This window comes from Adiantum capillus-veneris, chromosome 24 (genome assembly GCF_014529385.1).
Source record: "Adiantum capillus-veneris isolate H3 chromosome 24, ASM1452938v2, whole genome shotgun sequence".
NCBI lineage: Eukaryota > Viridiplantae > Streptophyta > Polypodiopsida > Polypodiales > Pteridaceae > Adiantum > Adiantum capillus-veneris.
In genome coordinates, this window is record NC_140954.1 from 62819971 (window position 1) to 62845903 (window position 25933).

Here is a 25933-nt window from a genome sequence, read left to right on the forward strand (position 1 = left end):
GGTCCATACAGGTGCCACATCATCATATTTTGAGGCTACAAGCTTGTCCGACTTGATCTAGCTACTTTTGGTTGCTTAAATAGGTCCTCTTCAGTTGAAATGCCATGTCATCACATTTATGACGAACGAAACAAATGTGTCCCAAAAAGTGTATCTCTAAGAGAAAGAACTCATTCTTCTTTCTGTTTATCACCAATCTATGTTTGCGCATTGCATTGAACACTTGCAACAAATGCTCTCAATGTCTATGCTCTCGAAACATACTATCCATCATCCTATTGAACGTTGTAAGAGCATTTGTGAGTCCAAAAAGCATCACCAAATACTCATACAATTTGAAGGATGTCCTAAATGCAGTCTTGTACACTTCTCGAGGAGTGATCGTGATCTGCTGATAGTTACTTTTAAGATCGATTCTGCTAAAACAAGTAGAACCTTATAATCTTTCTTCAACATAAGCAATACTCGAGAACAAAAAGGAAAAGACTCATGTTGGATCAAACCCTTCTCCTAAAAGTCTTTCACTTTGGCTCATGATTTCTTCATTCATTCTTGATACTTGAAAAAATTTAAGGACAAGATCTTGCTCCTGTGAGGAGGACCCTTCTCCCAAATCCAAACTTCTAGGCAGTCCAAAAGATCTCTCTATCAACCGTTTCGAAAAGTTCTTGTAATGCTACAACTTTTCTAGAGATTCTTACAATCCCTCAAATCTGTCAAGTTGAGGAGCTCACTACACACATCAGCAGATGTGTTGTGTCTAATTGTGTACCTTGTTGAAAAGTCTTTGCCAGCTGCAACTTTTCTACGTGCACAAACCAAGAGATCATTCCAATCCCTCTAGAAGTAAATTTTAAAAAAAGTCTTGCAACTTGTCAAGCGGTTCAGCCAATATCTCTTCATCACATCCTGAAATTTTCTATAGAAACCCTAATTCGCTGCTGAAAACCCTAATTTTTAAAAATTGATAGAATCAAGATCCTATCACATCCTTGCGTAGACCTCATCAAGAGGATCAACTTTGAATTTTAACACATATCCAAATTCTTATTGCAATTTTGAAAAATTGGGATGCCCAAAAACTCTTCATCTTGTGTAAAAACTTTAAAACTGCCACATCCCAGCGTGATTTGCGGTGCTTTTCATGGATGTCTCTTTTCAGATTTTGATCCTCTTTTCTGGGTGTCCATAGCCATCGGCTAATATTCCCCATTCCCCTTGGGCCTCTAGGGTTTTGCTATGTCATACATTTTGGACATTGCTACTTTTGGGATGACAGAGGATATACCACACATGTAGTTTTATCTCATAGGCTGAGTTTGGCATTTCAAAGACGCCAATAAGATCCTACTTTCCTCATTACTTTTGGTAATTGCAACTAATTAATTTTGTGAATTAATTGAGATTAGCACACACAAAGCATGAAATATGTAGACGACATCCTGATGGTCTGGTGGAGATCCCAGGGGCATGTCCGCTTGGAGAAACTGCCAAGACGAAAGTAAAGAGAGATGTAAATAGTGCACTAGAGGGCATTGATGTGGTCTATTAGAGATTAGTGGGTTCAGCTCAAGAAATTCTCCCTGTTTGGTAGAAGTGCTTTAGAAAATGGATGTGGCCACTGTATTATGGGCATTTCAAAGCATGAACTACCTGTCATTTTTAAGTTGAGACATCAACAAGGAGGCATCCCCCAATACTTTAATTCTTCTATTGGAAGTGACTACTTTGTTGCCCTGCCTTGTGTAAGTATTATTTTGATTCCATGTCTATGAGCATCGCCAATGCAGAACTTTTGTAACAACAGTTTTAGCCAAGAGATTCCATAAAACCATTCTCACCCATAGCATTTGTCTTATAAAATGCTAGTAACCTAACAAAAATAGCACTACTATTTAAAGTGGCTCTCCTCACATGTAAACTCTTGCTTGTAGGAACTTGAGGCTTATAAGAAATGCTTCAATGATCTAAAAATAACCATCTGGAAGAAAGATCGGATGTTGGAGAAAAGTAAACGTACAGAAGAGCTTATCAAGTCGACTTTAAAAAGGTATGACAAAAGAAAATATTGCTTATGTTTATTCTTTTAAGAGGAACACCCCATTGGTTCCCGTATTTAGATTGTGATGGGTGCACTGAGCATTATTCTCATAACTCTCTGAGTATAATCACATCTTTTTGTTCCTTCTGTCACCTGATTTGTCTTGCCCGCAACATTCTATAATGTATCCTCTTTCTAAATTCCATAATATGAGACTAATTTTAATGGCCCATTCTGTATGCCTTTATGTCATTAGTTGAAAGTCACGTTTATTAATTTGTAAAATGGGCCTGGAAGCAAGTTATCTTCTTATCAATGTTTGTTTTAGAGGAGTCCCGCTTTTCAAAAGAAGATGGATCGCCAACAGTCAGAACTTACTCCCCCCTTTTGTCTTTTTTAAGGCGGGCTAAAAACTTCAACTGAAATCTCTTCCCTCACCAACTACCTTGTTTGGGTAGAGTTTCCTAACCTCCTATTGCACTAACACAACCATCTTAAGGCCATAGAATCGACTCTGAGCAAGGTCCTATGGGGAAGCCCGAGGCCGGATTACAAATCTTCTTGGCACCCATAGGTGCTGGTAGAGACGGACCTCTCTAAGTATACGAAGAAAATGGATTTCCCGAAGCTCCCTCCAGGCTCCTGCTATTGACATTCTCATGGATGATCCTTGATCAAAGGTGTTGGAGGCTCGGTATTGGGAGTGAGGGCTCATCATTTTTTGAGCAAGGTAGGAGGTTGGACCAGGTAGGCCTGTGAGAACATGGAGAGGCATCTATGGCTTGTCCAATGAAGACAGCAGGGGTGAGCATTGCCCTTCAAGGGGGACAACAGAGACTGGGAGGCTTTTCAGTTTTTATTACTCATGAAACTATTTTCAATCAACATGTGAAAGAACACGAACACATGCAGAATGAGAGCGTATACGAGTGTTATTTGGCAGGGATAAAAGTCGACGACTGGTGGTGGTTTTGCCTGTGCCAAAGATCAAATGCATGTCTTCTAGAAAACTAGTGGGTCATCCACTTCTGGGGTCGACTTCTAGAGAGGGTTTTGGTTGGATTCCTCCTTGCACGCTTGTGTGATACCTTGGCCGCCAGGTAGGGGTAGCCAACCATTGTGCTTTGGCAATGACATGGAACATTACGTCTTTTTGATTTTCTTGAGCTTTTGTTTAGGCTAGATCAAAGGGCTCATCAAGAACTTTCTATGGTCTGGTAGAGTTGGACAGCCTGTATGTGCTAAGGATGTGTAGCAGGGCTACAGTGTCACAGACATCGGACAGACAGTTAGTTGCAGTTGGGCTTGAGTTCACACTGGGCGGACTCTCGCCTGGGCAGTGACACGTGGCAAGTGTTACGGATGGTGGTCCAGTGGACACCGTGGCCAGATCACCACCACCTCAGTTAGGAGATAGGCTTAGCTGGACTGGGATATGTGCCAGCTATTGGTGGGTCTTAGGAGGTACATATGAGTGGTTGGTTCCAGTCGTGGCTACGTATCATTATCCACGTCGTATGGTTTAGCGTCCAGTCTCGAGTCCCGAGTCTAGAGTTCTGCATGCCACTGGCACTCTCCCTGCACATTGGAGCCTCGACACCCCCATTGTACCTTGAGTCCTGGGCTTGGAGCTGTGTGTGCTGCCAGCCAGAGTTGTACGGTTCTTTGAGCTTGTCGAGTTCCATTGAGTTGAGTCTGCAAATGTGTTTTGAGTTGTATCGTGTCTTGAGCAGTCATGTTCCTATGTGATGTTTCTTCTGTTGGAGTGAGGTTTCATGCATACTGCACTAAGGAGCACCCACCCTAGAGAGCACGACACCTTTTCCTCGCTACAAGTGCTCTCATTTTTTTGCACACCCAGTGGGACCTCAACTGAAGTCTCACTCCGTCGAAAGTCGAGGAGCTACGTGGTTTCAGCTCTCGGTATCACTCGGTTTGTTTGCACAGGTCTGGGCCTGCCTCAGGATTGGTCCCGTCTAATTTTCCCTCGACCTCCTTAGTTTTCAACCTGCTCGTCTAGACTTGCTTGACTAGTCTCTCGTCCTGGTCCAGTAGTCTCTCGGCTTGGGACTAGTCCTTCTCGTCCAGGTCTAGTCAAGTGGCCTTCTTGTCCACGTCTAGTCAAGTGGCCTTCTCGTCCAGGTCTAGTCTCTCTCGTCCAAGTCCAGCTAAGTGGTCCAGTCACTCGCTTTAGTCTAGTGGCGATTGGACCAGTTTCAACAAGTTACAACAAGTTACAAGGTCTTCGTCCCCAAAGCTTGGGTGGGCTTTTGGTCACTTCATGGCACATACAAGGCAGTCGAAAGAGCGACAAAGCCCACTACTCAGCCCTCTAAAGTACTACCACAGGAAGCGTCAACCCTTCGTGCCAAGTAGAAGTCCACCAGCCCCATTACCCCTACCTTCCCCTGCAGCTACCTCCATTCCCTCAATTAGTTCTTCACCTCCCCAATGACCCCCATCAATAAACTTCTCATCCCCTTTGTTGCAGCAAGCTCCAGTGCAACAAGCTGTTACGCAGATGGCCATGGAGGAGCTCACAAGCGTTCTAGCTAAGGTGAATATTAACTTTCGGACTTTCAAGGGTCTATCCACAGAGGATGCCGACGACCATGCCCGGAGGTTTGTTTCTCTTTGCAGAGCTCGTGCTTTCAACCGTGAAGATGCCTACTTAGTGCTCTTCCCATCTACCTTAGCTTGCTTATTAGACAAGTGGTACAGTCAGTTTGCTGAAAACCACTTTACTACTTGGGCCACATTGAGGCAACACTTCTGTGAAGCTTTCAGGCCAGGGGACTTCCAAGAAAAGGTTCTGGATGAGTTGGCCAACTTGATGCTTCAGCCCAAAGAGACTTTTGTAGAACTCATGACCAGACCATAGTCTAACTCATGACCAGACCAAAGTCTCTGGTCGCCAAGCTTCCTCAGCAACTAGGTGAGTTTATGGTTAAGAAATGGGTAGAGAAGGCTGTTCCAAAGCAACTAGGTGAGTTTATGGTTAAGAAATGGGTAGAGAAGGCTGCTCCAAAGCAACTAGGTGAGTTTATGGTTAAGAAATGGGTAGAGAAGGCTCTTCCAAAGACTTCTCAAGAAAAACTCAGAGAGAATCTCCGACCTGACGCCAACCTAGAGTAGTTTGTTGCTGCTGCTACTAGGATAGAGGGGGCAAGGAAAGTGTTTACCGACTCTTCTCAGGTAGAGACTGCCTTTGTACTTTTGGAAAGTCCATCTGATCCTTTAACTTCTTTACGTAGGGAGCTTGAAGCCTTGAAGTTACAACGAGCTCTTCAAGCGGAGAGATCATTCTCTCTCCAACAGGAGAAGCCCCCTCATCAAGAGGCCATCGACCAGATTAAGCGCGAGCTAGAAGAGCTAAGGACTTAGCAGGAGTCTAAGGCCGTGGCTGGTGTACCTCATGCCGTTCGCCAGGGCACCCTCCACAAGAATGCCCCCTTTGGGCTTATTGCCACTTCTGCGAGAAGTCCGGACATGAGGACAAGGATTGTTACTACCTCAAAGGATTGCGACAAATACAGCAAAGTCTTCTTCAACAAGGGCCAGCACCTGCATCCAATATGGTTTCCCCCTATGGCCATCCAAACCACATGCCGACTTTGTTGACAGCCCCTCCTATGCAAGGTATGCAAAGTCCTTTTCCCTCTCAGAGCTTTTATCATGCCCATGCTCCCTTATCCCCTCAAAGCTTCTATGCCTCCCCCTCCAACTCCATGCACCAGGAGCAAGGACCACCTCGCCCTTCGACTCGCCCATTGAATCGGCCCATTTTGTGCTACAGATGCGGGGAATATGGTCATTACCAAAGAAAATGCCCCCTGCCAGAAGGGTCCCCTCCCTGCTGTCATTGCCCCGAAACGAAAGATCACTACAGTAAGGATTGCTCTAAACTTCGTGCATCCACGGCTTCGAACCCAAGTCAAAACCAGAATGAGTTTACCTTTCCCAAGCTCAATTTGATAGCTCTTAGTACCATTCCTCAGCCGCCCCCTTTTGCCCATCTGGCTACCCCTCAAGATAAGCTGCAGTGGGTAGAGGAGCCATGGGGCGTCCTCACTTGGCCCAGAGAGCCGCTCTCGGTCTTAGCATTCCAGCACGTTCAACTCCCCCACAAATTCTCACAACAATGGATACCCTGCCTTCAATTGTTGACAAGCCATCACCCAGTGACAAGCAAGAATCCAAATCTTTCCTCTCCGATATTGATGAAGCCTTCTTGGAAGCAGTTTCCGATCTATAGAAGATCAAGGTACCAGAGAAGCCATTGATAGAAAAAGAAAATCTTACAGCAGAGACAATCTTGAAGAGCACCTTCCAACAAGTGTCCCTCTACGACGTGTTGCGGCTAGATGCGAGTTTAGAAGTGACACCCTTGTTGTTATTCAATCACTTTACCCCGGAGCAAGTCCTAGTGGCGGGCACCCCTGAGTGCGACCATCAGAGTCCTATATGATATCCCATCCCGCTGCTCCCCTCACTGATTATAGAAGCCCTGGTCTCATTGTGTCCGTCTTGCGGCAAAAATTCTCAGAGTGATAGTGGCTGGTGGATCTGGCATCAACCTGATGCCCGAGTTCACTATATTAGCTCTAGGTCTACAGCCGATTCGCCCTGCTCCCTTCACAGTAACATTGGCCGACCAGGGACAATCTACCCAGTGAGCATAGTGGACAAAGTGCCTCTGCAGGTACAAGACTTGACCTTTAACTTGGGATTTTGTTGTGGTTCGTCTTCCCTAGGTTGAGGGTGGATTTCCCTTGCTCATCGGTAGACCATGGCTGCGACACACTACAGCACTTCATGATTGGGGAAACGATGCCATGTGGATACATACTCCTGGCTCCCCAATGCAACCCATTTGCCTAGAAGGAGGCATGGATCCCGTCGTGCAGCATAGTTATTTGTCCCTAGAGACCAGCCTTGAATTAGAACAGACTACTACACCTGACGGGTCAGACGAAGATCTGCTGGAGTGGTTGGATGCTACCAAATCTATGCCTTGTTTATGGAGTCTATATTCAATGTTTGCCTTCGGGTACACCCTCTTTCAATGTTTCCATAGTAACTAAACCCAGTGAGATTCTTGAGTCAGCTCAAAGCGTTGAGGTCATAACACCGACTCACCATGCGCCTTTGGTGGAAGCCTTTGGATTGGGTGAGCCTATGAAGATTCATAGTAGCGGAAACAGATCTCCTCTACATGAGTCCCCCCCACCTCATCAGCCCCATTGGTGTCTGCTTCTCCGACCAAAAATAAGCTCTCCTCTGTGTCTAGCGAACTCCCCTTCGTCGAGCTTCCTCAAGGCGGGATACAACAAATAAATGTTGACCCTGCTTATGATGTCTCTCTGCTCCTTGATGCAGCAACCTCTTCACCTATAGGGAATTCTTTAGCAGTGCCATCTCCAGACCCAGTAAAAGGAAGACAATTCTGCGGCTTTTGTACCCACCCCGTGCTACTAGTGAAGATGCAGAGCAGATTGCTATGGTCCGTGTCACAGAAGATAGGGTTAGCCTTATTCAAGGTTACAAAAGCATCAAGCAATACTGATTTTGGAGGAGATTGGTTTGTAAAACTAGCGGGAAGACCAGTGGGGTTACTGCTATGTGCACCTTCTGCCAGGAATTAGACTACCACAAATTCAAAGTTGAGTGGGAGGCTATCTGTGCACGTGTATGTGCACCCACCCCTTCACTACCCCTCCCTACCCCCTCCCACCCTCACTCGCCCCTACCCCTCTCTCTCTCTCGCCCTTACCCACCCCCTCACACCGTCACTCGCCCCTACCCAGACCCTCACTCGCCCCCCCTCGCCCCTACACACCCCCTCTCTCCTCCTCACCCCTACCTAGGCCCCCTGGCCCCTACCCACCCCCTCTCTCTCCCTCGCCCCTACCCACTTCCTACTCTCCCCTACCCTCTTCCTACTCGCCCCTACCCTCACCCCTATCCACCCCTTTCCTCTTGCTCTCGCCCCTACCCTCCCTAGCCGAGGCCCTACCTTTTCCTGTCTCTTCCCCTAACCTCACTACAATGCCTCAACCTACCTTGTTCTTGAGTGTAGCTAAGCAAATTTTTTGGATTTTGTGTCTGTGTGCAGGATGTACTGAAAAGCACTACAAAGATCTGAGCCAAGAAATTCCCAGTACTCCAAGAAAAAGTTGGGAGTCAAGCCATCCTCACCTGACAGCTACCACGGGGGAGTGCACTAAGAGCCGTGTGCAGCTCCTCTAGTTGTAAAGGCAGCTCAAGCCTTTGGCGCATCTCCTCAGTCAGAAGATAAGGCATGTGTGCCCACACCTGCTCTCTGCATGCATCCTGACGCTCTGACTGGGGCTCTGTAGGACAGTTATCATAGTAAAAGTCAGTAGCAACTGCACGCATGTCCTCTGCTCTAAAGCAACTGACCCGTCAGGCCTCCTCAACTAACTGACCTTGGCATGCGTATGTCGAGGTCCCACTGTCTCAAAGAAAGCATCTGTCACTCTGTCACCCACCTGGGTCCACTGAGATGCCTATCGATGGAAACCAAACTTGTGGCGCCTCTCCTCTGTGTTGACGAGCTCCTGGCGAGCCTGCTGTAATTGCTCCTCCAACCAAGGACTGTCTGGATGCTGCTCATGTATCCTCTGCAAGGAAGCAACGCCCCGTCTGAGACACTGCTCCTCCTCTCTCGCTGCAGCCAGGCGAGCTGAAGACTTCTGAAGAAAGAGTCGACTAAGCTGAGCAAGTCCTGAGGCCACTTTGTCAGCAGGAGATTCCTGCATGTCTAAGCTCTCTGTCCAAAGAGCCTCCACTCGCCCTCTCAGTGCTGAGTCCAACAGGACCCTCTGTGGGATGCGAAGCATCGTGCTCCCCCTTTGCCTATCAGTCACTATAAGGATCACTGGAGCATGGTCCGAAAAGGAGGTCCCTGCAAGAATGCCTACTGTCCCACCCAAGTCATAGTAGTGGTCACTAGTGTAGAAGCGATCTATCCAAGATAGATTCACGCCTCCCACTCTGCGGTCCGAACGAGAGAAGGCTAGGCTGTCTGGGGGCCTCACAAAGCTGGCATGCTGCCACACATCTGAAACCCGCAGTCATACAAAACCTCTCCCAAGCTGCCAGCTCAACTCCATGCACAGTGGAAGCATAAATGTTGCGGGCAAAAAAGGCAACAAAAGGTGTGTCCCATAAAGTCCAATCCGACGTATGGCATCCATTGGCCAATGGCGGAATGAGCAGGAAAGCAGCCAGCATGTGCTCAAGCGTGCTCCAAATCTGATGATAATGCACACCCAAACCAAAGCGTGCAGCTGCTTGAGAGAAACTAGGCATAATCCCAAACGTGTCAACCACATCATCCACCGTGCATATGCCTCAACAGGAAAGGAAGTACGCCTGGCATGGCAATTGGTCAACAAGAGTAAGAGAGAATGCCCTACTCTAGTGAATGCTTTCCAAACGTAGTGAATTCCCATTTGGTTGGTGTCTGCCCAATCACATTCTTGATTGGTTGGTTACCTCTTGTTTACTTGTTTCTTGGAAAGCCGTTACGACTCATCTTTCTTTGCATGGTAACATGCTGACATAATGAGGCAATCATGATTGTCCATGGCTGAGATTGTTGCGCAAGAGTAGGTAATAACATGGCCTTCGTTGCAAGAGTGTGGCGGCAAAATATTTAGTCCCCCCCAAAACGCTTTGGAGTGCCTCGAGCTGCTAGAAAGAGGACGTGGACTCGAAAGCTAGCCTCCTCTAGGTCGGGAGAAGGATCACCTAGAAAACGTGTGAAGTTGTAGTCGAAGAAGTCTCATCTTGTGCGAATGTCAAAGCTGGTCAATGCCTAACGGATTGCTGCAAAAGAAGAAGCTTGAACTAGAAGAGGCGGCCTCAGATAGGGCTGTCCCTCGCGGTTCGTGGCGAAAGCACCACCCAAAGATCGCCTTGCTGTAGATGCGTATCCAGACCCCTGCATCTGAGGAGGAGTGTCTCAGTGTGGGATGGGTCGGGAGATAAGGCTGAGGGTCCCACCGAGGAGAGAGGAGGAGTGGGAGGTGGGGGTGAAGGTGGAGGTGGAACGGTGGTGTCTGAGGATGGCGGAGGGGGAGGTGGTGTAGGCACCACAAATGAGGCGGAGGGAGCCTCCTTAGGGGGGTCCTGCTGAAGGGGTCAAAACGGTTCCCTATCGGAACCCAATGCTGCTGAGCTGCAGGGTTCTGCCACCAAGGGAAGCAGTGTGGCGAGCCCGTCCCTGTCGGCGGCGACCAGGCACGTGCTGCCAACCGTCAGCTGTCTGATCATTGGCCTTTGTCGAGGTACGAGTCTATGTGTCCTGGGTAGCTGTCTGCTGGGCATTCTCAGCCTTGGGAGGCTGTGCATGCGCTGTGGGTCGGGTTCTCCTCCGAGGACAAGCCTTTGCTAAGTGGCCCATCTGTCTGCAAATGAAGCACTGATTCGGGAGACCCGAATACTCCACACTCTTGTCTTATCCAACCCTCGCTCATCAATGGCAACAATATCACCTTCGGGAGGGAGTGTGTGTCTCGAACAAGAACCCGCACAGTAGGTAGACGTGCGGCCTTGGCCACAATTGAAGCTGCAGTGCACAAAGACTCCAGAATTGTCCCGAACATGGAACCAATCGTGGGGAGAAGAGGGAGGTACTCTCGCCTCAGGCCTGGAAAGCAGACTGAGATAGGCAAGTCGGTGTCCTCCTCAAGCATATCTGTAGCAGGGTCGAAACCATGATGCCATCGTTTGAAGTATGCTCGAGCTGCTCGGATACCTAGCGGGCTCGTCGAAATCACCTTGGCCGTCATCTTTGGAGACTCGAACTCTATCTGGTAGTACCCTCTCCGAAGGATCTGGACATCGGTGACCTTGCCCACATCGGAGAGGAGTCGGGCCTGAAGCAAATCACGAACCTCGCCATGGCTGGGTCGAGTACCAATGATCTTGCAGATAACCGAGGTGGCTTGCAAGCGTTCCACCTCGGCCATCAAGCTCGCTTGCTCTTTTGGCGAAAGAGCAAGTTGAAGGGTCGGCTCTGGGGGGTCGGGCGAGGGGGCTTCTGTAGAGTCCCTCTGAGGTGGAGCAGGGGCCGCCATTCTGTGTCTGCTGCTGGTAAAGAAGAGGGCGAAGGCGAAAGGCAAAGATGACGGCCTGAATGCAAGTGCGTTGAGAACAACTCACAAGCAAAAAGGGAGGGGGGGACGGGGGGGATGCTAGCGAGCAGAGGGGTGCGGGAGAGCAGGCTGGACGCTGGCTGGGCAGCACGTAGGGCGAGGCAGCGTGAAGCAAAGGCTGCGCGAGGGAGGAGGGGGGGAGAGGAGAGCGATGGCGAGCAGGGGGGGGGGGGGGGCGTGCGGGAGCAGCAGCGATCCTTGTGCTTTCGGTGCTTGCAGGCTCGTAGACAGTAGCTTTGAGATGTAAGTCCCAGCTTGTCTACATAATTCTGAATAAACTCCCTCGCCGTCTTCTTTATGCAATGAGGAGATCATCTTCAACCTCACTTGAGAGCAATAGTTTTATAATAAAAATTCTGCATGATTTTGAAGTTTTTGGAGCTTCTCTATTGGATAGAAGACTAGCTCACCATTGATGAGCCAACTTTTGGAGATACATGGCGACAATCAAAGCTTTGAAGACTTTGCGGATTCTTCATCTCTGAAACTGCTGGGTGAAATTGAGGACCTTGCGGTGTTGTCAAGTATATGTTTGTTTTTACCCATTTTGGGAGAGTCTCCCTTCTTTGTATAGTTTTACCCTCATGGTAGGGTTGATGTAGCCCACTGGGAAGATTTATAACCAAAAGGGATGTTTTTTTTTTGCACAAACAGAAAGAATTATAGCCACTCTTTTCTTTAAAGTGAAAATAAAACAAACAGCCTCATGCTACTCATGTTGGGAGTGCTCTTTTTAGGTATGCTTAGCATGCATTCCAATGGATGTCGCAAGTTGGTTATTTTGATGTCTCCATATCGGTTTTGCAATCTTAAGAAAATGATTACTCTATCGTTGTTACTAGGAAGCATATGGATTGTGAAACACTCGAAGTTGCAAATGATAAGCTTTGGGGACAAAACAGTCAGATGGCAAAGGTTTACATTCAATCTGAAATCTAGACTACTTCGAATGTTGTAGAAATATAATCAAAGCTTAAACATGAATAAAATGTCATTCTTATTCGAATGTTCCGCTTGGAATTTCTTTTTTACTCTTTTGCATGCAAATGCATACAACTGCTGCTAGATTGTTTGAGATTTCATTTTTGCAGATTATCTGTGTCAGGTAGTGGGCACAAATCCTAGTTCACAGTTCTAAGCGTGATTGATCTGTGCTCCTCAATAGCCTAGATTCCATCTATGCTACTTCCCTATGTCAAGTCATGGGCACAAATTCTTTAGTTCACAGCTCCCGTCAGATTGTAACCTGTATACAGGGCTTTGTGGTTTTGCTTTTGCTTGATCTTTCTTCTTTCCTGTAGATGCTTCCACCATAGGTACTTCAGGTGTAGGAGGCTAAGTTGAGGGCCCTTCATCCCCATTTTCATGCGTGCGCTTCTCTTCTACAATTGCCTCCAAGCTTGATTGATTTGTGGTCCTCATAGAATGATCAATAAAGTTTTTAATTTGGTTTAGTTGTGTAAGTGATGCAAGTATAGTGGCTATTGCATACAAATGGTCAATACTTGGCACCTCATGTTGAGATATGTCAAGTATGCCACGAAACAAAAACTACAATAGTACTAGTGTAAGAAAAAGCCTCAACAAAACATACCTCTATGGTTCATTTTCGTTGCAGTTTACTGCTTTGTTGTTGGGAGGTCTTGGTGAGAGTGTGTAACATCTCCGTTTCAGATCAAGGCATTGTTTAAGGTTTCAAGTTGCATCTATTTCAGAGCATAACAGAGTTGAAGAAAAATACTGACGCTTGTGAAGCTACACATCAGCAAGACTTAAAGATGCAGGTTTCTTTATTTTATGTTAATGCAAATTTCAGTTTCTAGCCAGCCATCTAAGCATCTCAAATCTAGTACCCTTATGAATTTTGATTGTTTTCATGGTCTTTCATCATCTGTCTCCTGCTATGCTCATGTAAGAACTTGAAATTTAGGCTTTCTGCTTGCAAAACCAAAAGGACCAGATTGGCAGATTGGAGATGGTTCTCAGGCAGAAAGAACAATTTCTTCTGGCCAAATCCAAGGAGTTGGAAGCTTCCTACAAAGAAAGAGAAAGGTCAACTTTTTGTTGATCTTAATATATGAACGTGAATGCATGTTTGGCTGTTTATAACAGTCCTTGTGCTTCCTTCTTTTTCTCCAGGCTGGCTGAGGAATATGAAACATTAAGCAGGAGGTTTAGGGCCTTGACTCGCGAACATGCTCAAATGCAGATTGTGTTAGAGGATATGGAGGAGAAGATGAACATGTCTCACAAGTAAGATTACCTATTGAGCAAGGATAAAGTCATAGAAAATTTCCGAAAGCTAGAATCTACCATCTAGACCCTTTTTTTCTCTTTTATGTTGATCCTCTGAGCCAGCAAGAATTTGACTAATTTTGGGCTAGAGAAATGTCTTTTAAAACTTCAAGGGTGTAATGCTCTTATATTGTGAACAAGTCTCTACAGAGCAAGAAGAAAACAAAGAAAACTAATTTTTTTCCTTTTTGTTTTTTTGGGTAAAGCTATTCATTTCTCTTCTTATATATCATTTTAATCTTGAAACCGAACCAGAGCCTTGTAGAGCAATTATTCTCTGGAGGTTACCTCTTGCTAGGAAGCTGCAAAATATTTGGAATGATAGGAGTGACTTTACAGGGGTCTGCTGAATATGCCACAGGAAGCCTCAGTGTGAATATAGACATTTTGAATGCCCACAGTTTCCCACATCGTGTGAGCCATAGCCACCCAGGGGTGCTACGGTTACATACGTTGCAACGAGGTCCATTTATGTTGCACCATATGCAACCTGATATCCAACATAGAAACAGAATCACCAGCTTTAAATGGCTTGGGACCTGGAAACATAGATGGGTTATGGTCCGGGCATGGGCGGGTGAAAAGGTTCATGGGGTGGTAAAGAAGGAAGTGTTGAGGTAAGGGTGATAGGATTCTCGTTGGCCATGGTACGGAAAACACCTCCCATTAATGAAGACTCTGAAGGAGTGAGAGGAGTACAAACTGAAATAAGAAAAATTTTCGGGCTTGGAATTGAGGTGTAAGGCATATGAGGAGGCAAAGATCCCATTGACATCTGTGGAGCAGGGCAAACAAGTGGGATAAATGCCGCAACAGATGCTGCAGGTTGAGAAGAAGTTGCTGGTTGACATTCCAACATCTTATAAAGATTATGAATATCTTCACCTCCCATATTTGGTGCATACTGTTTCGAAGTGATAGCCGTTTGCAGTTCTCGAACAAGATTTATGACCAAAGGGAATCATTGCAGTAGGCTTGGAGATGGGAGGGTTTTGCAAAGCTCCATTGCTTGCCTCTATTGAAGTCAGAGTTGGATTTGGATTTGCTTCCATCTAAAGTGATCCTTCTTGTGAGAACAAGGTTGAGCTCTCATACCATTGTAATCTCTCGTTAAAAGGATGAGCCATTCGAACACGTAAAACTATAATTGGAAGAATAAACAAAACAAAAAATATCACCCTTGCATTTGTGTACGACACACGAGAGCCGTAGTTCCCCTCTAGAGAGTGTTGGCCCTCTAGTCGAGCGCATTTCTTTATCAATTTTCAAGAGAGTTACGATTGTGTGTGACCATCCATTTCTACTTGCCTCTTATTTATGGGCCCTTGGCCCTCACAAAAGCAATTTAAAAAAAAACTCTAAAAAATAGAGCTTTAAAAATGATCTGCTTCCAATAACTGGTCCCTAAAAGCCTGGAAGTCAACTGCTTTAGGCAACCGACTCCAAAAAGCTCCTTAGGGTTAAGACTGCCACCTTGGCACACCCCTATGATGCCATGTCATCGTGGCCATACAGTTCCTTCGCATTTGCAGTGTAAAATGCACCGCATTATGTGGGAGTGCATGTTGAAGGATCGCTCCTTTGTTCGGCTGCTCTCTCCTCATGGATGAATGTGTGCTAGTTGGCTTTGCCACACCAACAAGGCGTCACACTCTTGTTTATAGCATCCACCATCCTACCCTCTTATCACATTGTCCTCCTCACCTGCTACTTCCCATGTGTAGTTGATCCCAAAGTGGGTAACCTTACCAAAGGATTATGGTGAGGCCTCATCCAGATTTTGCATAGGGAGATATTACTATAGAGTCCTTTGAGTGAGCTATTGATGAGCTAGCTATATGTGCATAGGATGCATTCATCACCCTCATTAAGTGTATCATCCCAACCCATCTCTGATAAAGAGGCTACTATTTAAGAAGTTGGTGGCTCTTCAAATACTAGATTGAGGGTTTCTGGCACACAATTGTTAGACATGGACATGAGGGCGGATTCAAAATTTTGGATTTATGCATATGATGCAAAGCCCTTATGATAGTCGGAGGTTTTATTTAAAAGTTTGGAACATCAATTTTTTGTTACCTTTCCTCGGAGAGATCAGCTGAATCTTCAGGTACTAGCTTAGGAGTTACTGGAGCTTGTTCATCAGGCCAAGACACCAGTGCAGGTTAGGGTATTTTGGATGTAGACATTCAATCCATGGTGAGTAAAGACCATCGTTATAATGAGCTTTATGAAGGTCAAAGTTATATCTCCCTGCTCTTTTTCTTTTAGAGGAGGAAAGAGTCTTCTGTCAGATTTCCTTATTAAGGATTTAGATTATATTTGTCCAGAGAGATGATCGATAGCCTTTGGAAGAGATGGCATTTTGGGCCATCAGTTGACTGGACCTGGGGAGTGGCTGGTAAAGGTAGCACTTTTTCAGGTCCAAAATGAAGTTATATTCGTAGAAGCCATGGCACCTGTAAAGGTGGATCTTGAAGCTCTTCAGAGGTTTAACGTTGGCAGTAGCAGGAGATAGACTGTTATTGTTGAGCTTCATATCCATAAAATTTTTGAGAGATTATGCTTTTTGGATATGGGGAAGCTCGGGGGCGGGGGGGGGGGGGGGTGTTGGTGTGGGGGGTGAGGGGCGCTGTTAGCTGAGGCAGAATGAGATTGTACTGAGTGATTTTGACCAAACGAACTTGAAGCCTCTCCCACTTCTTGCCTAAAGTGACAACTAGTAGGCAAGCTTTCTTGTAGCAGGTCATATACAAGAGACCCTCATTGGTTGCAGTGTTTCTAGTTCATCTGTGGATGCGTGTGCATCTTGCTTTGGAGGTTGGCAGTTCTTTGCTTAGATTGGGATGCCAAGAGGCTGTATTAAATGCAAGACTTCTGAGGCTTCCAAGCATTGTACGTGCGAGACTGTATAGCTGGTTCGAAGAGAAGCCTTATGAACTTTCAAGACAGTGGCACTAGAAATTAGATAAATGACATGTGGAGCTTTCTGGTAGCAGTCACAAGAACCTGGTATGCATTTATTTTTTGAGACTGGTGCAGTAGACATTGTGTTTTACATACATGATGGGTCTTGTTGAGTAGAGGATGATTGTAGCATCCAACTAGTCACTTGGGTCGAGTCTTGTTTTTTTTTCCGAGAAGAAGATCCTTCTATTAGTTAATGAAACTACCCATAGGGCTTCAACCACTTCTACAAGAGAGGGCTACAACAATCATGATGGGGAGACTCTCACAATGAAAAAACAGCATATGTACAATGAGGCTAAATCAAGGGATGGGGGGAGGAAAAGGCACACAGGTGGACGGTAGTGCCATCTGAGCACACCCTAGACCATGGTGAAGAAAGGCCCAGGACGCCTGAGTCGAACGAAGGCCTCTCCACTCCCGCATGCGATCGGAGCTGCCCTGGAGTCTCTCAAACTGTCCTCTTAGAGTATGGATCATCTCTATCCAAAGATCCCGAACAGTCTCTCCTTGGTACAGGGCGAGCCTCAAAGATGCGGAAGCAGCGGGCCTGTCAGATGAACTAGAGTGTCAGGCCGCAGATTAGCTCCCAACACTCCTCTCTCTCACTGCACCACTCTTGTGGAGTAAGCTCTATAGCAGGCTGGAGTGTAGGTCGACCGCCCTGCATCGCTATCATCCTGCTGGTGGAGGGTAGCTCAAACTGGAGTGCCGTGCCCGTGAGAGTGGACCAAGCAGTTTCCCGCCAAGTGCACTACCGAGCTGTGGAGAGAGCTGGCATCAGCCGAAGAACACGAAGCCAAACCCGCTGTGCCAATGGACAGTCCCAAAGACAGCGACGTTGACTCTCCTCAAGATGGTCACAAGTTGCACATGCGGCCGAGAGACCACTATGTACAAGCCAACTGCCAACTGCTGTAGCTCGGTGTGCAACCAGCCGCTCGGTGTGCAACCAGCCACTGGAACAAATTGACCCGCCTCGGCTGTCTGAAGTCCCACAATGTCTCCCAAAACACTGCCAAGAACTCAGCTGTGAGACCCTCCTCCTGCCAATGAGGTGCTGCAGCAGTAGGACGAGCCTCTCTCTGCGCTGCCAGTATGTGACGTCCCAGTCGAACGGTGTACTGAAAGAAAGGGACATTTGGATGGTCTGCTGAGGAGGAGTCCCTCCAAAGCCACTCTCCAGGATCCCACTGTACTCGTGCCAGTGGACAACTCTCCCAAGCCCACAGTCTCCAGTGGCCAGTCTCAAGAGCTGCTGGGTCAGGATCTATGACACAAGTCCTCCCACAGATGCCCACCACTCGGATCCTCTGAAAACAACATTCTCCAACCTGTGGGGCCTCTACTGCAACTCGATGTAGCTCGAAAAACAGGGAGGGTACAGTCTCGGAGCATGCCCGAACTGAGATGAGCACCTCCAATCGCGTGACGGCCCCCATCCATCTAGTTGCTCCTGACTCGAGAGGTGTGAGCCACTCAGCTGGTACTACCTCTGAGATGTCCTGACACATGCTCTGCACCCCTCTCATGCCCTGTAGCTGGATGCCCTGAAGCTCCTCTGACAAGCCTAAAAACTGTAGACAGTCACCTAAAGTGCGTGCTGGACCCTCTGCCATGGGACCCCAGGAAACATGAGGCCGACTACCAACCAAGTGGCCTCTCTGAGTGCTAACCATGGGGTTCCAAAGAAGGGGTTGTCTCAAGCGCTCCTCCGTGCAAGTAGGCTGACGCTGCTCCAGGCCTCTCCGCAGTTGCTCCCAGGTGTAGCACGGATAGTGTGTCGTGCTCCCTACAGTGGGTGCTCCATAGTGCAATGTGCGTGACAATCTCACTCGAAACATACTGAAAACAAAGGAACAATAGATAACAACTGAGCTCACAAAGACACAACAACAGACTAGAACATATGACTTGACTATCTCAAAGAACCGATACAGACTCTGGCGTGGCAGCACACTCAGCTCTAGCCCAGGACTCACAGGTACAATGGGGGTGTCGAGGCCCAGATGTGTAGGGATGGTGAAGACGTGCTGTGTATAAACTCACTACTCTCGACGACGACGCAGGACCATATATCCAGAAGATGATAAACATGACCCAACAGCTACTACTCATATGTCCCACCATAAAGAGCCACCAGCGGCTCATAAATGTCATGTCAGCCATCTACGTCTCTCTCCAAACTGAGGGTGGTGACCTGGCCACGATGTCCATTAGACCAACGTCCGTATCCCTGCCACGTGTCACTGCCCATAGAGAGTCCGTCCAGTGTGAACCAGACCAAACCGACTGTACTAACTATGTGTCCTGTGAAAGTGACACTGTAGCCGGCTACAAGTGGCCTGCCACAAGACCGCTCACCATCTCGGTGAGAGGAATATTGAAAAACTGTGAATGAAAACCACTAGGTACCGCATTCATACATCTTTTGTGAAGCAGGTGCTAGGCCCAACCATGACCTTACATGCCTCAAAAAGTGGAGTTAAAAACAGTGCACTGCTTGCAAACGCCTTAAGCCTTTGAATAGGCAGGAACCAATATGATTGCATAGTCCAAGAATCCCAATTGGCAAAACAGAATGAGGCTCGACAACAAAGAGATATGCTCGGTTTGGATCCAACGGATCTTTATCTTCCATAACCATAGTGAGAGGAAAATGACCTGGTCCATGCTTGCAGATGAACCTTGCAACACTTTCTGCACAACACTCTTCTCGAAAAGAGGGATGACCATAAGGTGAGTAACACCGCAAATAAGGTTAAGCTCCATCGTGATGGTATAACGAAAAGCATTAACAGCAGCGGGATGGCAACCAGGTGAATGCTTGAAAGCCACAAGGAAACAGCCAAATGGCTCTTCATCTTGCTCGTCTGTTGTGAAACACCAAAAGACCTGCTTAAGAAACTCCAAAAGCTAGAAACGCAGAGTGTACAGATTGCTTTCTTTTTTCTGCATTTTTTCTAGAGGGGGAAGGGATGGGTAGGGCTAGACAGCAGGGGCCGGGGGGGGCTAGATAGGGGTGAGGGGGAAGTGGGTAGGAGGGGCGAGGGCAGTAAATGGCCGAGGGGTGGGTAGGTAGTACGTAGGGGGCGAGGCCTAGGTAGGGGGAGGGCGAGGGTGAGGGGTAGGTAGGGGGGGCGACACCTAGGTAGGGGGAAACGAGGGGTAGGTAGGGGGTAGGTGTGAGGGGGGGGGGTAGGGGCGAGGGGTGAGTAGGGGGACGAGTTGGGGAAAGGGGGGGGGGGGGGGGGAGTTGGGATTAAGGGGGGGGGGGGGGGGGGGGGGGTGGGGGGGCGGCGAGTTGGGAGAGAGGGGAGGGATGAATTAGGGAGGGGGCGAGTTAGGAAGGGGGGAGGGAGGGACGAATTGGGGAGAGAGGGGGCGAGTTGGGAAGGGGGGAGGGAGGGACGAATTGGGGAGAGAGAGGGGGAGTTGGGGAGAGGGGCTAATTGAGAGATAGGGGAGGGGGCGAGTTGGGAAGGGGGGAGGGAGGGACGAATTGGGGAGAGAGGGGGGACGGAGTTGGGGAAAGGGGGCGAGTTGAGAAGGGAGAAGGACGGGGGAGCCAGTTGGGGAGGAGGGAGGGAGGGACGAATTGGGGAGGGGCGAATTGGGGAGAGAGGGTAGGTGGGCGAGTTGGGGAGGGAGGGCTGGTGAGGGGGGGGGGGGGCGCGAGGGGGAGGGACTAGGGGCAAGGGGGTGTGAGGGGGAAACTAGATGCGGGTAGGGGGACGAGGGGTGGGTGGGGCTGGGTAGGGTGAAGGGGGAACAGGGTGGGTAGGACGAGTGAATGTGGGGGTGGGTATAGGTACTGTGAAGGCTGTACATAGAGCATAGAGCAATGTCGAGAAGTGAAAGCCAGACTGAGCAAAAGAAATACTGAGTAAAAGATAGCCGTACTTGCACTGATCTTCCCCGAAGTTTGACACCCCGCGCTTTCAAAACCATCTTCTAATGAGTCTAATCTTACCCGCTCTGACACAGACCATAGCAAATTTGATTGATCACTCTCCATATGGTCTAGCAGTGCCGGTGGGGCTTCAAAAACTACAAAGTTTGGTCCCTTTATGGGGTCTTGAGTCGGCATTGCTGAAGATGGCACTGTAGGTGAAGAATTTGCTGCGTCTAGTCGTATAAAAGAGACGCCATTAGCTGGAGTGGCATCCACTTTGAAAGTGACATCTTCGTGTTGTAACTCGCCTTGAAGAAGCTTGGTTGGGGGTAGTATAGTAGACACAGAGGATAACTTTGGTTTGGTCGGAGAGTCAGACATAGACAGGGATGGGGTTGAGTTTGAGGTGCGTCGGAACTCCTGAAGATCTTCTACATTGACTGCTGGCTTCGGCGGCTCGTTGGGTTCATCTTCATCTGAAAATGTAGAGGAGTTTGTATCCTCGGGCAAAGGCAAAGGTTGAATAGAGACTCCATAACAAGGCATAGACTTGGTAGCTTTCAACCACTCTAGCAGATCTTCGTATGATCCTTCAGGTGTAGTAGGCTGTTCTTGTTCAGGGTTGGTCTCCATTGACAAAGAAACTTGCTGCACCATGGGATCCATACCTCCTTCTAAGAGAATGGGTTGCATCGGGGAGCCAGAAGTATGTATCCACATGGCATCGTTTCCCCAATCATGAAGTGCTTTAGTGTGTCGCAGCCATGGTCTTCCAATGAGCAAGGGAAATCCGCCCTCAACTTGGGAAAGACGAACTACAACAAAATCCAAGTTAAAAGTAAAGTCTTGTACCTGTAGAGGCACATTGTCCACTATGCCCACTGGGTAGACTGTTCGCTGGTCGGCCAATGTAACTGTGAAGGGAGCAGGGTGAGTAGGCTGTAGACCTAGAGCTAACATAGTGAACTCTGTAGCGCGGCTAATGTGTCGTGCTCTCTACAATGGGTGGTCCTCAGTGCAATGTGCGTGACAATCTCACTCAAACAGACTGAACAGAAAGGAAACAAGAGAAATCAACAGAGCTCACCAAGACACAACAGCAGACCCGAACATATGACTCGACTATCTCAAAGACTGATACAGACTCTGGCGTGGCAGCACACTCAGCTCCAGCCCAGGACTCACATGTACAATGGGGATGTCGAGGCTCAGATGTGCCGGGATGGTGAAGACGTGCTCTGTGTATCGACTTACTCTAGATGACTACGGAAAAGATCCCGATGACCAGACCGCTACTACTCATATATACAACCATACAGAGCCACCAACGGCTCATAAATGACAGCACCTAAGTCTATCTCCACTGAGTAGTGGCGGTGACTTGGCCACGATGTCCACTAGACCACCGTATCCCTGCCACGTGTCACTGCCTAGCGAGTTCGTCTAGTGTGAACCGACCAACCAAAGACCAACTGTAAAGTCGAAAATTACTGTCCTTTGAGAGTGACATTGTAGCCTGCTTCTACAGGTTGCCCACCACAAGACCGCTCACCGTCTCGGTGAGAGGAAGATTGAAACTGTGAAAGAAAAGTACTAGCTACTCATATGTACAATGGTGAGCTCCTGAATCTGTCATCGAAGAGATGAGTGGTGGCCACTGCTGCACCCAAAGTATCAGCCTCTGGAGGTGGAGCCATCAAATCAATTGTGGGGCCCTGCTGTATGTGAGCTCTCCCGTCAGTAAATGTGCCCCCTGGGAAGGGACTAGCCACCTACTGCTGGGCAGATGGTAGCACCTGTCCTGTAGTGTACTGAGGACGTCGAGTAACACAGCCATGGCGATATGCTCCAGCAACTCCGTCACAACAAGTCACATTTTGTATCTAAGGCAATGGTGACGACTGAAACCCGTGAGGAGGATACTGTTGTTGTTGATTGTGGTACTGAACGGGAACTGGAGTCTGTGAGTAAAGTCCCATAAATTGCTGAGAAGGACCCGTTGCTGCATGCTGCACTGGTGTACCTGCTCCAGTCCACCCATACCCCATATCCATCATCGTAGGCTGGGTTGCCCTATTTTCATGTAAGAGCAATTCTCTAAATCCTTGTACTTGATTTTGAAGGTCACTAATCACTTGAGACTTTAACTTCAGGGCATCCCTATCAATGATGGCGCTCTCAGCAACTCGTAGAGATCCCTCCATAGCTGCGTAATTAATTGCGTGACGCTGGTGTGTGGCTGCTAAACACTCTGCTCCAAGCTCAATGGTGGCAATGGCTTGTCTAGACTCCTGCAATAAATCCTCAGATAGCCGAAAAATGATGTAGAGTCCGATCTTGTGGAAGGTCTTGTAACGGTGTCAGGGTGAAGAGAGCTGGCAAGTGGTACAGCTGGTGGGACTGGTGTGGCAAGTGGCACTGCTCGTGGTAGACTGGGAGCATGCCTCTCTATCGGAGTAGAGATGGTGGGAGTGGTTGCAGCAGGACTAGGCATAGGAGAAGAAGCAACTCCCACTGAGACGTGGGAGCTAGTCACTGTGGTAGGGGTAAAAATAGCAGCAGTAGAGAGAGGAACACATTGTAGAAGCCATAGCTGTGACATGCATAGTGTGATCTGCACCACCTGAACTTACCATCGAATCAGTAGCGGCAGTATGCGAGGAACGTCGAACAGGTTGCTTCACTCGAAGCTGCTGGCTTTCTGAAACTGGCAGGGATACTAAAGATTCTACTGTGTCCTTCACTACCTTTGCCCTCTTTTTCTTTGGCTTCCCAGGGAGATCCATTGTCTGTTCAATTTCTTCCCCTTTTCCCTTAGAGCTTTTACGCCGCATATCCGCATCCACATCCATAGGACTAACAGGTATGTTAATGACCCATGCCAACATGGGAGTTGCAAAGCATTGAAACCTAGATTGTACAGATTGCACCTGAGCTCTGAATCTTTTTGCCCGTGACTGTAAAGAAGTAAATAGAATTTGATGAAAGCCACACGGGATGGTGTGGATGAGGCAGTATAGGCCTTCGCAGTGCGAGAATATAGTAGGCACGTCACATCTGCCCTTGCCCTTGCCCTTGCTGACTTTAGTAGCTCTGACCAAAAAGTAGTACTTGAAAATGGCCGAGAGCTTTTTATTCCTTGCATAGTGAGCATGACTCGTACTAAGTAGCTCTTTGCATGCCTCGATTGTCGCATCTTTTGAAAGTTGTGAATAGGTTCTCGTAGCCGGTTTTACTGCAGGAAAGGTTGTCATCCCCAAAGTGTGACCAATGCGTGTAGCAGTCAGTGGATGTCCTCTGACTTTGGGAAAAGAATTGAGAACCTCGTGCACCATATCCATGGGAATATCAAAAGGCAGATCGGTGTCTGCTAATGTTGACAGACCTAGCGTATGTAGCTGATCTTTTGATAAGACTTCTCGAAGAGACGGATGAGGGTGCTGCAGATGGAAGTTCAAAGTGAACTTGGTTTGGGTTTTGGAAGAAGGGGGCCGAGGAATTTTTTGACTCAGTATCTACATGATGGCTTTCCTCTTCTTTTGGTTTTTCACAGCATGTTCGTGTTCATCATCTTCCTCTTCCTCTTTGCTAGAAGACTTTGAGTCAGAGTCAGAAGCAGAGCCCGAGTCAGACGCTTTGTAATTCTCATCACTGTGATCACTGGAGGACACATCAGTGAGGCCCTGGCTGGACGTATCTACATCCTCTTCCTCTGCAGAACTATGGGATGTTTCAGTTGGCCTCTGTTGAGACAAAGCTTTCTTCTTCCTAGCTTGTTGCTTGTACCATCCATCGTGCAGTGTGAGATGTAACGCTCTCTGGCCAGTGTGCAGATGAACTCTACTCCCAGATACCCAGCTGTAGCGCTGACTTGGAAAAGCTGCACTTGGAAAAAGCTTGATTACGCAGGGAAGAAGAGTCGGGGGGCAGATGCAGGAGGAGGACGAAGTTAAAATTGAACTAGGTAGGGGAGGCGAATATGCTGGGTAGGGTACGTCGAGTAGGGGCGAGGGTTATGTTGGGTAGGGGCGAGGGGAGTACGGGTAGGGTTGGTGGGTAGGGATGAGGGCCAGAGAGGGTGGTGGGTAGGGGCGAGGCCAGAGAGGGTGGGTAGGGGCGAGGTTTTGTAGATGGGTAGGGGCGAGAGTGATGAGGGGTGGGTAGGGGCGAGAGGGAGGGGAGTAAGGGGAGGGTAGGGGCGAGGGGGTGTGAGGAGGTGGGTAGGGGCGAGGTTGAGAGAGAGTGGGTAGGGCCGAGGTTGGAGTAAGGGGAGGGTAGGGGCGAGGGGAGAGGGTGGGTAGGGGCGAGGCGAGGGGGTTGGGGTAGGGTAGGGCGAGGGGAGGGTAGGGGCGAGGGGGTTTGCGGTAGGGTAGGGGCGAGGGGAGAGTAGGTACAGGCGAGGGGTTTGGGGTAGGGTAGGGACGAGGGGCGAGGGAAAAGTGTGTAGGGCCTAGGGGGGTTGTTTAGGGTAGGTGCAAGGGGAATTTTATTCGGCTAGAGGCGAGAGGGAAAGCAAGTAGTCCACAGAGGCTGATCAGCAGGAAGAATCCGGTACTCAGCTCCGGCTCCACTTAGTAAACGGATGCAGAAAGCGGAAACAACAAAAGGAAGCTTTCGAGGTAGGTAGGCAGCAGGCAGTAGCGTGCCCGCAGTTGCAGCAACAGCTTCAGGTTCTGTTCTCCAGAGATGCCTTGATGATACAACGGCAGTAACAACAACTCGGAGAAGGTAGAGAGAGAGAGAGAGAGAGAGAGAGAGAGAGAGAGAGAGAGAGAGAGAGAGAGAGAGAGAGAGAGAGAGAGAGAGAGAGAGAGAGAGAGAGAGAGAGTAGATGCTGAAGAATTAATGGCCGATCAGGAGACACATTGTCAAAAGTACAAAGAGGAGTGGAAACATAGAGGAAGGATATTGCGAAGCAGGAGCTTTGTTTTGGAACTTGTGTTTCTGTGAGAAGCGACATTAGTGTGCGTGAGCACGTGTGAGAGAGATACGGGACAGACAGATAGAGATGCACCAGAGTAGTGCTAGGAACAATACCAAGAAAAGGCCATATTCTATCCGATTAGTGTTGTACGTCGGACATTTTGAAGAAATCCACAGGGCCAGAGAGAGAGAGAGAGAGAGGGCAGTAGAGAGAGAGCTGTAACCTGTAAGGACTAGAGATAGAGATACCCAGGGATACAGATAGACATGGATACAGAAACAGGAGGAAGATGATTATCCCATCTATGAGTGGATTCAACTAATTAAAAAGAAAAGGCTGGGTTGTAGCTGGAATCCAACCCGAATTATATCAATGAGATGAGAAGCAATTTGATGCATCCAATAAAACAAGGAGAATTTTAACCATAACTCGGATTACAACTGAGATGAAAACTTGACATAAGGTAAATTAGATAACACGGAAAATGGAAAGCCGGAGAGAGTCGAGGATTGAGGACGGGACACTGCTGACGGCACAGTCATAATGTTGTAGGTGGGAGTTATAACATAACCAGATTCTAAAGAGTCAGGCAAGTGAGTGATAGCACTTTATTCTTGATCCATTTA

At 48.1% G+C, this 25933-nt stretch overlaps 1 protein-coding gene across 3 annotated transcripts in view; it reads left to right on the forward strand.

The window, feature by feature from the left end:
- Nucleotides 1-25933, forward strand: part of LOC147426474 (uncharacterized) — a 200302-nt gene that overhangs the window by 130380 nt on the left and 43989 nt on the right. For all 3 annotated transcript variants that reach the window (XM_086498111.1, XM_086498113.1, XM_086498112.1), the window contains exons 7-11: nt 1935-2050; nt 12069-12141; nt 12942-13010; nt 13157-13278; nt 13366-13479. In XM_086498111.1, coding sequence (XP_086354237.1) covers nt 1935-2050; nt 12069-12141; nt 12942-13010; nt 13157-13278; nt 13366-13479 — 494 coding nt within the window. The remainder of the gene's footprint in view (nt 1-1934; nt 2051-12068; nt 12142-12941; nt 13011-13156; nt 13279-13365; nt 13480-25933) is intronic.